Consider the following 14,303-nt stretch of genomic DNA (forward strand, 5'->3'; position numbering starts at 1 on the left):
AGTTGACATTTTTATTGGTACCATTTTGGGTACGGGACATTTTTTGATCGCTTTCTATTCCGTTTTTTGGGAGGTAAAATTAACAAAAACCAACAATTCAGGAATTGTTTTTTGAGGTTTTTTTTTTATGCCGTTCTGCGTGTGGTAAAAGTGATCAAGCAGCGTTATTCTTCGGGTCAGTACGTTTACAGTGATACTACACTTACTGTATATTTTTTTTATGTTTTGGCGCTTTTACACAATAAAAAATTTTATAGAAAAAATATTTTTTTTGCATTGCTTTATTCTGAGCGCTATAACTTTTTTATTTTTCGGCTGATGGAGCTGTATGGCGGCTTTTTTTTTTTGCGGAACAAGATGACGTTTTCAGCGGTACCATTTCTATTTCCATTTTGATTTCTGATCGCATTTTTTTCCCACTTTTTGTTTGGCGATATGAGGAAAAAGCATAGTTTTTTGCTCCGTTTTTAATTTATTTTTATTACGGTGTGCACAGAAGGAGTTAATTAGTGTGACAGTTTTATAGCTCGGGTTGTTTCGGATGCGGCAATACCAAATATGTGTACTTTTTTTATTTTTGCATAAATATACGGATTTATAGGTTTAATATTTTATTTATTTATTTTAATTTATTTTGTATTTTTTTTAACAGTTTCAAAACATTTTTTTTTTACATTTTTACTTAGTCCCTGTATGGGACATTAGTTTTATTTTTCTGATCCCTGATCTCATGTAATGTAATAGACATATATTACATTACATGAGATCTTCACTGACTTTCACAGTCAGAGTCTCCTGCCAGGCTTCAGCTGCAGGCTGCAGGCTGAGCCAGGCAGGACACCATATATGGCAGAGCTGGAGGCGGTCATGTGACCTCCAGCTGCCATAGCAACCCAAGGTCCTGGAAGGTATCAGGGGTCGTCGGAGAGGTAAGTGGACGACCCCCTCTCCTCCTGCTGTCTTCTATATGCCGCGATCACTATAGATCGCAGCATATAGAAGACAGCAAAGGGTTAACATCACTGGGACGTGATCCAATCAGGTCCCGATGATGTTCCCTGTCAGAGCTATCGCTCTGCACCGCTCCTGCAGCGCTTGCAAGACCCTGGGGGTCCTGAGCACTGCGGGACCACCCACCGTTTTTAAACGTCCGCGCTGCACAGAGCCCAGGCAACGCGGACGTTTATCTACAGTGGGCGGTCGGGAAGCGGTTAAAATTACTAGACAGCAAAAAGATTGACCATGAGCTATGATGTACTTCGGCAAGTGCATTACTGAAATGTCCCTGTCTTCTGACGTCTGGATTGTCTATAATAAACGGAATACACAAACAGATGTGAAAAATATTCTGCAGCTATGTAATGTGGTAGTTAGAGCAGATAAGGCTGGAACATGGACCTGCATATAAAATGTATATGGCTGTCCTCAAGATCCCCTGAAACCTCTGGCAAACACCTTGTATTAGCGGAGAAAGTTGCAAAGGTTTTGACTGCCTCCTTTTCGGACTCTGTATTCCACCCATCAGCCCAAGGGTGCTTTTAATTAGTGTTGGTTTCTACCTGCCCACTTAAATTTGTAGGCTTGTAGCCCAAGAGAGGCATGTTTGCCCATTTATACTGTAGGCTTATAGCCCAAGAGAGGCATGTTTAGGAGGTTAGTTACCCATCATGCGGAAGCACCTTGCCATAGTTGATGGGCATACAGTGGGGAAAAAAGTATTTAGTCAGCCACCAATTGTGCAAGGTCTCTCACTTAAAAAGATGAGTGAAACCTGTAATTGACATCATAGGTAGACCTCAACTATGCGAGACAAAATGAGAAAACAAATCCTGAAAATCACATTGTCTGATTTGGAAAGAATTTTCTTTCAAATTTTGGTGGAAAATAAGTATTTGGTCACCTACAAACAAGCAAGATTTCTGGCTCTCACAGACCTGTAACTTCTCCTTTAAGAGGCTCCTCTGTCCTCCACTCATTACCTGTAGTACTGGCATCTGTTTGATCTTGCTATCAGTATAAAAGACACCTGTCCGCAACCTCAAACAGTCACACTCCAAGTTCCACTATGGTGAAGACCAAAGAGCTGTCGAAGGACACCAGAAATAAAATTGTAGCCCTGCGCCAGGCTGTGAAGACTGAATCTGCAATAGGAAAGCAGCTCGGTGTGAAGAAATCAACTGTGGGAGCAATAATTAGAAAATGGAAGACATCCAAGACCACTGATAATCTCCCTCGATCTGGGACTCCACACAAGATCTCACCCCGTGGGGTCAAAATGATCTCAAGAACGATGAGCAAAAATCCCAGAACCACACAGGGGGACCTAGTGAATGATCTGCTGAGAGCAGGGACCAACGTTACACAGGCTATCATCAGTAACACACTACGCCGCCAGGGACTCAGATCCTGCAGTGCCAGACGGGTCCCCTGCTTAAGCTATTACATGTCCGGGCTCGTCTGAAGTTTGCTAGAGAGCATTTGGATGATCCAGAAGAGTATTGGGAGAATGTCATATGGTCAGTTGAAACCAAAGTAGAACGAACTGTTTGGTAGAAACACAACTCGTCGTGTTTGGAGGAGAAAGAATGCTGAGTTGCATCCAAAGAACATCATACCTACTGTGAAGCATGGGGGTGGCAACATCATGCTTTGGGGCTGTTTCTCATCCAAAGTGACCAGGACGACTGATCCGTGTACATGAAAGAATGAATGGGGCCATGTATCGTGAGATTTTGAGTGCAAACCTCCTTCCACCAGCAAGGGCATTGAAGATGAAACATGGCTGAGTCTTTCAGCATGACAATGATCCCAAGCACACCGCCAGGGCAACGAAGGAGTGGCTTCTTAAGAAGCATTTCAAGGTCCTGGAGTGGCCTAGCCAGTCTCCAGATCTAAACCCTATAGAAAACCTTTGGAGGGAGTTGAGAATCCGTGTTGCCCAGCGACAGCCCCAAAACATCACTGCTCTAGAGGAGATCTGCATGGAGGAATGGGCCAACATACCAGCAACAGAGTGTGCCAACCTTGCGAAGAATTACAGAAAACGTTTGACCTCTGTCATTGCCAACAAAGGATCTACACTGCTCAAAAAAATAAAGGGAACACTTAAACAACAGAATATAACTTCAAATAAATCAAACTTCTGTGAAATCAAACTGTCCACTTAGGAAGCAACACTGATTGACAATTAATTTCATATGCTGTTGAGCAAATGGAATAGACAATAAACGGAAATTATTGGCAATTATCAAGACACACTCAATAAAGCAGTGGTTCTGCAGGTGAGGACCACAGACCACATCTCAGTACCAATGCTTTCTGGCTGATATTTTGCTCATTTTTTAAGGTTGGTTGTGCTTTCACACTCGTGGTAGCATGAGACGGACTCTACAACCCACAGAAGTTGCTCAGGTAGTGCAGCTCATCTAGGATGGCACATCAATGCGAGCTGTGGCAAGAAGGTTTGCTGTGTCTGTCAGCGTAGTGTCCAGAGGCTGGAGGCACTACCAGGAGACAGGCCAGTACACCAGGAGACATGGAGGGGGCCGTAGGAGGGCAACAACCCAGCAGCATGACCGCCGCCTCCGTCTTTGTGCAAGGAGGAACAGGAGGAGCACTGCCAGAGCCCTGCAAAATGACCTCCAGCAGGCCACAAGTGTGCATGTGTCTGCACAAACTGTTAGAAACTGACTCCATGAGGGCGGTATGATGGCCTGACGTCCACAGATGGGGGTTGTGCTCACAGCCCAACACCGTGCAGGACGCTTGGCATTTGCCACAGAACACCCGGATTGGCAAAGTCGCCACTGATGCCCTGGGCTCTTTATAGATGAAAGCAGGTTCACACTAAGCACATGTGACAGACGTGAGAGAGTCTGGAGACGCCGTGGAGAGCGATCTGCTGCCTGCAACATCCTTCAGCATGACCGGTTTGGCAGTGGGTCAGTAATGGTGTGGGGTGCCATTTCTTTGGAGGGCCGCAAAGCCCTCCATGTGCTCGCCAGATGTAGCCTGACTGCCATTAGGTACCGAGATGAGATCCTCAGACCCCTTCTGAGACCATATGCTGGTGCGGCTGACCCTGGGTTCCTCCTAATGCAGGACAATGCCAGACCTCATGTGGCTGGAGAGTGTCAGCAGTTCCTGCAAGATGAAGGCATTGAAGCTATGGACTGGCCCGCCCGTTCCCCAGACCTGAATCCGATTGAGCACATCTGGGACATCATGTCTCGCTCCATCCACCAACATCACGTTGCACCACAGACTGTCCAGGAGTAGGCGGATGCTTTAGTGCAGGTCGGGGAGGAGATCCCACAGGAGACCACCCGCAACCTCATCAGGAGCATGCCCAGGCATTGTAGGGAGGTCATACAGGCAAGTGGAGGCCGAACACAATACTGAGCCTCATTTGGACTTGTTTTAACGACATTACATCAAAGTTTGATCAGCCTGTATTGTGTTTTTCCAGTTTAATTTTGGGGGTGACTCCAAATCCAGGCCTCCATTGGTTAATAAATTTGACTTCCATTGATGATTTTTGTGTGATTTTGTTGTCAGCACATTCAACTTTGTACAGAACAAAGTATTCAATGAGAATATTTCATTCATTCAGATCTAGGATGTGTTATTTGAGTCTTCCCTTTATTTTTTTGAGCAGTGTATAACAGCACCATTCATTCAACAGCAATTTACAGACATTTATCAGCAGTGTCCCCATTGGGGCTCACAATCTAAATTCCTTATCAGTATGTCTTTGGAGGGTTGGAGGAAACCGGAGTATCAGGAGGAAACCCATGCAAACACGGGGAGAACATACAAACTCCTCGCAGATATTATTATAATATACAATTTTAAGCTAGGCTATGTGTAATTTCACATAAATACTTTGATTTTTTTCATTAGTCTTAACAGTTATAATATTTCTTAGTTTAATTAAATACTGCAATAAAAAAAATACATTTCACAACACTGGCTTATCTATTTTACAAATTAAGAAAACTAAGATTTATGATGATATGTAATAGAATATTTGAAGCATATGCCATAACTTACTGATCGACAAAGGTCAATCTGACTGGACTCCCATCAGCCTTCAGAATGAAAGGACAGCAGAACCGGACTCTAAGTAATGCTGCTCTATTACTCTACTCCCTGCACACAGACACTCTTGGGTATGTAGGGAATAAGCCGAATATAACCTTGTGCCCTTTGTTCTCTTGCTCAGGAGTTAGCTCAACCCCAATCAATCATAATGTTAAGGCAGCTTGTACTATTATTTCATAATAAATAGCATGAAATATCCCACTAATTTGCAAGCGTAAAGAGGGTTTCCTATAATGCAATAGCCACATATCACCTATCCACAGTATAACATTTCTGCCCACTTGGAACCAAATGAATCACTGAAAGAGGTCCTCAGTTTACTATTCCTTCTTACTGCACTAAAGCTGTGAATGGAGTGGTGGTACAGCATGTTCCTTACCTCCCAATCAATGTCTATGATAAAAAAGTAAAAATTGTAGGAAAACTTTAAAGCGCACCTGGCAGCAGGGTTGTGCTCAGTAAACCACATACACTGTCAGGAGGGTGACATTACACTGTTTAAAATGATACCTCGGTTGATGAAATCCATGCTGTGGTTCTTGTGTAATCTTTACTTTCAGTTTGGAGATAATAATATGCTCGTGCTCTGGGGCGGCCTGTGGGATGGGCTCTATCTGGTGCTCTGCTTACATATTCATCAATGATATGCTCGTGCTCTGGGGCGGCCTGTGGAGCAGGCTCTATCTGGTGCTCTGCTTACATATTCATCTGTATGCTCTTATGACAGCTCACTGTGCCTTCCCTGACCTGCTTCCTATTTTACCTAGCCCTGCACTACTAGATGCACTCTGTAAAACAGGAGGCAGGTCAGTGAAGGCACAGTGATCTGTCATAAGAACATACAGATGAATATGTAAGAAGAGCACCAGCTAGTGCGCCCCCCCCACAGTCCTACCCCGAAGCAAGAGCATATCATTATCTCCAAACTGAAAGTAAAGATTACACAACAACCACAGGACGGATTTCATCAACCAAGGTATTATATTAACCAGTGTAATGATGCCCACCTGACAGTGTATGTAGTTTACTGAATCCTGAAAGGTGCGCTTTAAAACATTGATATACAGTGGTGTGAAAAAGTGTTTGCCCCCTTCCAGATTATTTCTTATTGTTTTGCATGTTTGTCACACTTAAATGTTTCAGATCACAAAAAAAATCTAACTATTAGACAAAGATAACACAAAATGCAGTTTTTAAACTAAGGTCTTCATTATTAAGGGAAAAAGAAATCCAAACATACAGGGCCTTGTGTGACATAGTAACGTAGGTTGAATAAAGACCTAGGTCCATTAAGTTCAACCTTCCTCCCCCAATTGTACTCCCTACACTCCCTGTGAAAAAGGGATTGTCCCCCACCCCCTCCAAACATAAATTAACTGTTTTTTTATCACATCTTTGAGAAGCAGAGTTCAAATTCCCTAGCCACGGTGGATACAGGCCTGATTACTGCCACAAGAACACCTCAGAAAGTATTCACAACTGGGCATTTACTCAACAGTATAATCTTTATTAGAAAAAATATGAAAAGATATATGCACATAAACATAAACACAAGGACATTTAAAACATATACAACCGAGAGGGAGATAGGTATGTCCCAAATTAGTTTATAGATAATTCATTGCTGTATTAACAAAGTCCAAGTATGGCATAATGCACTGAACACAAAATATAGAATGTGTTCAGTGAGGTCTTCTGTTTGCATGGCATTCTAGGACACACATCTTTGAACATTATTGGTACTTCCTTCTTTTATAGGTTTCTCTCTGATTACTGCCACACCTGTTCTCAATCAAGAAATCACTTAAATAGGACCTGCCTGACAAAGCGAAGTAGACTAAAAGATTCTCAAAAGCTAGACATCATGCTGCGATACAAAGAAATTCAGGAATAATTGAGATCTATCAGTCTGGAAAAGGTTATAAAGCCATTTCTAAACCGAACCACAGTGAGAGCCATTATCCACAAATGGCAAAAACATGGAACAGTGGTGAACCTTCTCAGGAGTGTCTGGCCGACCAAAATTACCCCAAGAGTGCAGCGACGACTCATCCAAAAGGTCACAAAAGACCCCACAACAACATCCAAAAGAACTACAGGCCTCACTTGTCTCAGTTAAGGTCAGTGTTCATGACTCCGCCATAAGAAAGAGACTTGGCAAAAATGGCATGCATGGCAGAGTTCCAAGACGAAAACCATGGCTCAGCAAAAAGAAAATAAAGGCTCGTCTCAGTTTTGCCAGAAAACATCTTGATGATCGCCAAGACTTTTGGGAGAATACTCTGTTGACTGACGAGACAAAATATGAACTTTTTGAAAGGTGTATGTCCCATTACATCTCGCATAAAAGTAACACAGCATTTCAGAAAAGTAACATCACACAAACTTTAAAATATGGTGGTGGTAGTGTGATGGTCTGGGGCTGTTTTGCTGCTTCAGGACCTGGAAGACTTGCAGTGGTAAACGGAACCATGAATTCTGCGGTCAACCAAAAAATCTCGAGAAAAATGTCCGGCCATCTGTTCGTGTCCTCAAGCTGAAGCACACTTGGGTTATGCAGCCGGACAATGATCCAAAACACACCAGCAAGTCCTCCTATGAATGGCTTAAGAAAAAAAAAATTAAGACTTTGGAGTGGCCTAGTCAAAGTCCTGACCTTAATCTGACTGAGATGCTGTGGAATGACCTTAAATAGGTGGTTCATGCTCGGAAACCCTTCAATGTGGCAGAATTATAACAATTTTGCAAATATGAGTGGGCCAAAATTCATCCAGAGCGTTGTAAAAGACTCATAGCCAGTTATCGCAAATGCTTGATTGCAGTTGTTGCTGCTAAGGGTGGCCCAACCAGTTAAGTTATTAGGTTTAGGGGGCAATCACTTTTTCACACAGGGCCCTGTAAGTTTGGATTTCTTTTTCCCTTAATAATAAAGACTTTCATTTAAAAACTGCATTTTGCGTTTACTTTTGTTATCTTTGGCTAATATTTAAATTTGTTTTGTGATCTGAAACATTTAAGTGTGACATGCATGCAAAATAATAAACTTTTTCACACCACTATATACCATATTTAATAAAATAAGGGCAGTTTGCTCAATATTAAATCTTTCTCATTTGGAATTAAGCTGTATATATATGTATTACATTTTCCTGGTTAGTTTGCTCTATATTATGACACTTCCTTACTTATGCACAGACTACAGAAACCTAGGATGCCAAAATACATAAGATACGGTAGCTGTTAGGTAGGTCTTCTGCAGTACTCCGCTATAAACATGCAAGATTGACGGAGGCTTATGTACCGTAGGAGCAAAGGATAGGGTATATTGCTATCCAACACAACTAATCCTTCTTTATCGCGGCATCTGCATTCAGTAGGGAAGTGGGAAACCCCAATACACATCAGATCATTACAATTTCAGATAACATTTATCTAACATGTAGGCTCACCTTTAAGATATCACAATAGTGAGGAAAAAGGCCATGTTTACCTTTGCAAATTTTGAATTGCAAGCCCTCCCATAATTAAATATCTCAGGTATTATTTAACTTGGTCAAAAACTGAATTGTCCATTTTTTTTTCATCAGACTCATAGGGGTTGTCCAAGTTAAAAAAAAAAATTTAACTCATCTATTTTTTACTAACCCCCTGCTGCTCTAACACTGCCACTCTGCTGTGGCCTACAGTCTTTGGTAACGTGGCTGCAGGGGTGATGTCATGATGGCATCACAACTTTGCTGTGAAGTTAGATCTCTAAGCCAAATGATTGGCTGCAGTGGTCACATGAAGTAGTCATAACATCATTGCTTAGCCAAGTCAGCAAAAAGCGGGGCAGCAACGAAAAGTCAGCACTGGTGTATAACTTTGGAATAAATTATTCAAATTATGTAGTATAGTTACGGTCTCTGTGAGAAGGTTTTAAAGTAAAACTATCAAATCTGGACAGCTGATCTTATTAACTCGTAAGTATGCTTCAAGCAAGATAGTATTCACATAGCATTAATCACACACTACCAACATGCATTCACACGCATATACTTACATACCTGGAATAGACTGTGTCGTTCCATCACAGTTAATATTGGGAATGGTACTTGGCTGTTGTTGACTGGAGCTAACTTCAGGCTCTGCACTAACGGATGGTGAGAGTGCCATGTCACAGGGCATTGCTGGTTTCACTACAGGTGGAAGGAGCTCTTCAAAAACCTCTTTCTTTTCTTGTGCAGGCAACTGAAGTGCTGATAAAGGGATGCTGATAGGTTGGCTAGGGTTTCCTGTGGAGGTGCTGACTGGCATCTGAATTCCTATTTGTTGACTCACAAGTTGAGTACTAGATGGAGTTTTGTTTTGTGTCTGCAAGGGTGTCCTTACTGGTTTCTGGAGTGGGGGTCTTTGCAAGACCAATGAGGAAGGTGTAATAGCCTGTATATCTAAGTCATTACTTAAAGATGGAGGCAAAATACTGGGTGATTTAGCTGGTCCCGTAAAAGGAGTTGTGGAAGGAGTCTGATTCTTCGGCTTGGCCATTTGTGTTAATGATAGCGTGGGCCCATCAACACCACCAGTGAGTTCGGCATTAGCAACAATGTAATAGTCTTCAGGATTCTCCTGTTTGATTTTCTTCGCAACAACATCACTACTGTCCTCACCAGCAATGTGTGACTGAGAGCCAGAAAGAGAGGAGTTAAGGACACCACCGGGTCTCTTTCGAGAAACACTCGGCGATTGCTGAGCTCTTTGCTCAAAATCACTGTCTTCATCAGTTACAGAAGATTCACACACCATATCAAACAATGTGGTTTCATCTTCATATTCTTCTACTGGCTCATCCAGCTCCGATGGCTCACTACAGTAGGAAAAATCACAAGAGTCTCTTGTTCTATTGCAATCAAGCTTAGACTTTCTTGGTCTCCCAGGGTATCTTTCCAATGGACTTGTCTGAGTCTCTGAGGCCACGCCAAGTATACTTGGACTGTCTGAGTTGAAGCTTCTATTGTCCTGGAAGCATACTCTCTCTTGAGGGCCTGCCCTACAAGTTGTAGTCAATGGCCAGTGGTATGCATGACCAGCACTGCATCCCCACATAGCAGTAAGAGTGCCATGGGAGCCCTCAGAGAGTAAGTGCTTTAGGCTTGGAATAAGGCTACAAATGGTCCCATGACTATGGGCCCAGCTTACTAACTTAGAGAGGTTTTCTGAAGATGTATGAAGACAGTCTTCCATTGTCACTGATCAGGAGGCCTTTACCTACGAAGCAAACGGAGAAGAATCAGATATATTGGCATTTTCATCTCAGGTGAACATGGAATTCAAAAAAAATATTTAAAATAATTTCCTAATACTCAGGTCCCTAATGTTTGTTTAGATCGTGAGCCACATTTATATACAATGATGCTGAGCTAAACTGAGCAAAGACAACCAATTATAAAAATGTGCTCACTAAACAAAGTGATAGTGATAATATTTTATGTTAGCATTTTTTTCTTTTCTGGAGATTCTCTAGCTTTTTGTCATATAATCTTGATACTTTAATGTCTCTTCGACTCTTGACACTCCATGGTGTGACATTACATCATGGAGGGGTGTGGGTGTAAGGAGCGGATTCATGAGCTAAGCTCAATCCACACAAGGCAGATACAGATGACAGCTGTTTACACAGATCACATCTGTAACAGAAGCAATCAGAGCTCAGTTGTTAACCCCTTAAGTGCCACTCTCAAATCACTGACAGTGTAATTTAAGCCACGTAATCCTGCCAGGTATCTATTCCTCCCACCCCCTCACTGCCATGTTAGCACTCCTGTTAAGCTCAACCTCTGGCTGGGCTTAACAGCAGACAGTTATTAGGACTATATCATGCAGTATTTAGAATAAGTGATTGCAGGTTCCAGTCCTCTAAAAAGGGGAAAAAAACTGAAAACAAAATTCAAATCACCTTAGTTTTCACATTAAGAATAAGTGAATTTAAAAAAAAAGAAAAAGAAAACAAACAAAAAAAAACCCCACAATATATTTGGTATCTCCATATCCGTAAAAGTCTGATCTATCAAAATATAAAATGGTTTAACCCCTTTACCGTGGAAGGTGGTTTGCACGTTAATGACCGGGCCAATTTTTACAATTCTGAGCACTATCAATTTATGAGGTAATAACTCTGGAACGCTTCAACGGATCCCCCTGATTCTGAGTAGGTTTTTTTTTTTTCGTGACATATTGTACTTCATGATAATGGTAAAATTTATTTGATAAGACTGGCCTTTATTTGTGGGAAAAAAAAATTGGAAATTTGGCAAAAATTTCGCAATTTTCATGCCCTTAAATCAGAGAGATATGTCACACAAAATAGTTAATAACATTTCCCACATGTCTACTTTATATCAGAACAATTTTGAAACCAAATTTTTTTTTTTCCAGAAGTTATAAGGGTTAATAGTTGACCATCGATTTCTAATTTTTCCATCAAAATTTACAAAACCATTTTTTTTAGGGACCACATCTTATTTGAAGTGACTTTGAGGGGCCTTTGTGACAGAAAATATGCAAAAGTGACACCATTCTAAAAACTGCACCCCTCAAGGTGCTCAAAACCACATTCAAGAAGTTTATTAATCCTTCAGGTTCTTCACAGGAATTTTTGGAATGTGGAAGAAAACAATGAACATTTAACTTTTTTTCACAAAAATGTTACTTTAGATGCAATTTTTTTTTTTTTTAATTTTCTCAAGGGTAACAGGAAAAAAAATGGACCCCAAAATTTGTTGTGCTATTTCTCCGGAGTACGCTGATACCCCATATGTGGAGGAAAACCACTGTTTAGGCACACGACAGGGCTCGGAAAGGAAGGAGCGCCATTTGACTTTTTGAATGTAAAATTTGCTTGAATAATTAGCGGACGCGATGTCGTGTTTGGGGAGCCCCTGATGTGCATAAACAGTGGAAACTCCCCACAAGTGACACCATTTTGGAAACTACACCCCTCAAGGATTTTATCAAGGGGTATAGTGAACATTTTGAACCCAGAGGTACGACACAGAATTTGATGACATTAGGTCATCACATTGAATAAGTTGTCATTAGTCTTGAGCACAAGTGCTCGCTACTTGAGTTTGCATTGGGTGCTTGGGTATGCACCAAGTATTGCGGGTGCTCGAGTGACATGCTCGAGTTACCGCTCGCATGTTTCACAGATGTTTCACAGTTGTTAGACACTCAAAAAAATAATGCGGGGATTGCTCATGTATGGCAGGCTTTCCCCGCGAGGTTTTTTTGGCTGTATAACCGCCACAAAACATGTGAGGCGGGGACTCGAGCATGTCACTTGAGCACCCGCGATACTCGGTGCATACCCGAGCACCCGAGGCAAACTCAAGTAGCGAGCGCTTGCGCTCAAGACTAGTAGCCATATCATCATCATTTTTTTTTTCTTTACTTTTGAAAAACTCCAAACCCCCACAGAGCACAGGGTAAATGTGAGCAGAGCCATAGTGCGATCTTTGGGAGGCAGAATGAACAAATCAGCAGCAGGTGAAGAATTGGTTTTATTTATTTTTTATGCTGTTACTCTTGCGGTATAAGTGATTAGATGACTTTATTCTTCGGGTCGGTGCGATTACAATGATACCAGATTTATATTGGGGTTTTTATGTTTGGCAACTTTCACAAACAAAAAGATGTTTTGTTTTTTTTGCAAAGACTAGTTTTTGCATCGCCATCTTTTGAGAGCTATAATTTTTCCATATTTCAGCCGACAGACAAGTGAGGGCTTATTTTTTGTTGGAGAAGTTGACGTTTTTTTATTGGTACCATCTTCAGGCACGTGACATTTTTTTGATTGCTTTCTATTCCGATTTTTGGGAGACAGAATAAACAAAAACCAACAATTCAGGAATTGTAAAATTAATGGTGTTAATCAAAACTACAACTTGTCCAACATAAAAAGAAGCCCTTATACAGCTATGTAGATGGCAATAAAGAATTATGGATCTGTGAAGAAAGGGAGGAAAAAAAAATGTAAAAACGAAAATTGTCTGTGTCCTTAAAATTAAGATAATTTTATGGTATTTCGATTGAAAATCCTCCTGAAATGACAGTTTTAACCACTACCTTTTCCCTAATTACTATAAATACAATTAAGCACCTTTTCCTGAAACTCTTGTATTGTGTCAATCCTCTATTATTAAAAGTATATATGAAAAAATGACTACTATTAACTTTGTCAACAGTACGTACACATGCAATTAACCAGCAAATGGTGAAACCCTGTTGTAAATATATTTTTACATTTTTAAAAGGAATGGCACAATACAGAGTTCTAAGAAGAGTTGCAGGTGAATTATCTTCTATAGCACATAACTGATGAAAATAGACATGTTAGGAGAATTGACAGGTACAGCTTAACTGTGAAACATTCTTAATTGTTATTTCACCAAATTTTTCAGATTGAACTGGATACACACTGCTATAGTGGCTGCAGAGCGTTTTTTTATTTGCCTCTCTGTTGCAGAGATATTAGTGATAAAAGTGTTTGGCGCCTAATGAGTTAATTTTATTTTTTAAGTCCAAGTGGGTGCTGTCAGAGTTTTCACTGTGGGCTCCTCTCCTAGCACTGTTGGCTCTGCAGTACTGCCCTTCTCCAACACTGTCTGTCTGGAGATGAGAGCTCAAACTCTTAGTAATCACACTTGTCTGTTGTGCTCAACTTGTAATCCCTCTGCAGTAGTGATGAGCGAGTATGTTCTGTTAACCCTTTCGCCGAGTATGCTCGGACGAGCACTGAGCACCGAGTAATGTCTATTTCTTACACATTCCTCACATGTATTAAAGCTGTCAAACAGTTGCAAATCACGCACACGGGAGTGATTCAAACATATCACCGAGCAGCTGTAACTACTCGGTGCTTGCCCGAGCATACTCGGTGAAAGGGTTAACAAAACAAACTCGCTCATCACTACTCTGCAGTGATATCAGAGCAGGGTACCATTACATCTCACACACTAAGAAATCTACTTGAAGCTTTTGTGGGGGATGTTCTTTCATTTGAGTGTTGCAGCCTGCTTATAATTGGTCAGCATTAGTGATGAGAGAGCATACTCGCAAGTACTCAGTACTCGCCCGAGCATCTCGGTACTCGCGAGATGCCCGGGCGAGATGCTCGGGCCCCCTTCCTGCATGTTTGGCGCTCTTTACAGCGCCAATCAACA

At 41.4% G+C, this 14,303-nt stretch overlaps 1 protein-coding gene across 2 annotated transcripts in view; it reads right to left on the reverse strand.

The window, feature by feature from the left end:
* The window catches only part of KIAA1958 (KIAA1958 ortholog), a 127,477-nt gene that overhangs the window by 67,116 nt on the left and 46,058 nt on the right, over positions 1 to 14,303 (reverse strand). For both annotated transcript variants that reach the window (XM_073663422.1, XM_073663370.1), the window contains exon 2: positions 9,150 to 10,350. In XM_073663422.1, the coding sequence (XP_073519523.1) occupies positions 9,150 to 10,326 (1,177 nt within the window). In that variant the 5' untranslated portion in view covers positions 10,327 to 10,350. The remainder of the gene's footprint in view (positions 1 to 9,149; positions 10,351 to 14,303) is intronic.

This window comes from Phyllobates terribilis, unplaced genomic scaffold, assembly GCF_046119375.1.
Source record: "Phyllobates terribilis strain yellow unplaced genomic scaffold, ASM4611937v1 Scaffold_1__5_contigs__length_1240528914, whole genome shotgun sequence".
Lineage (NCBI taxonomy): Eukaryota > Metazoa > Chordata > Amphibia > Anura > Dendrobatidae > Phyllobates > Phyllobates terribilis.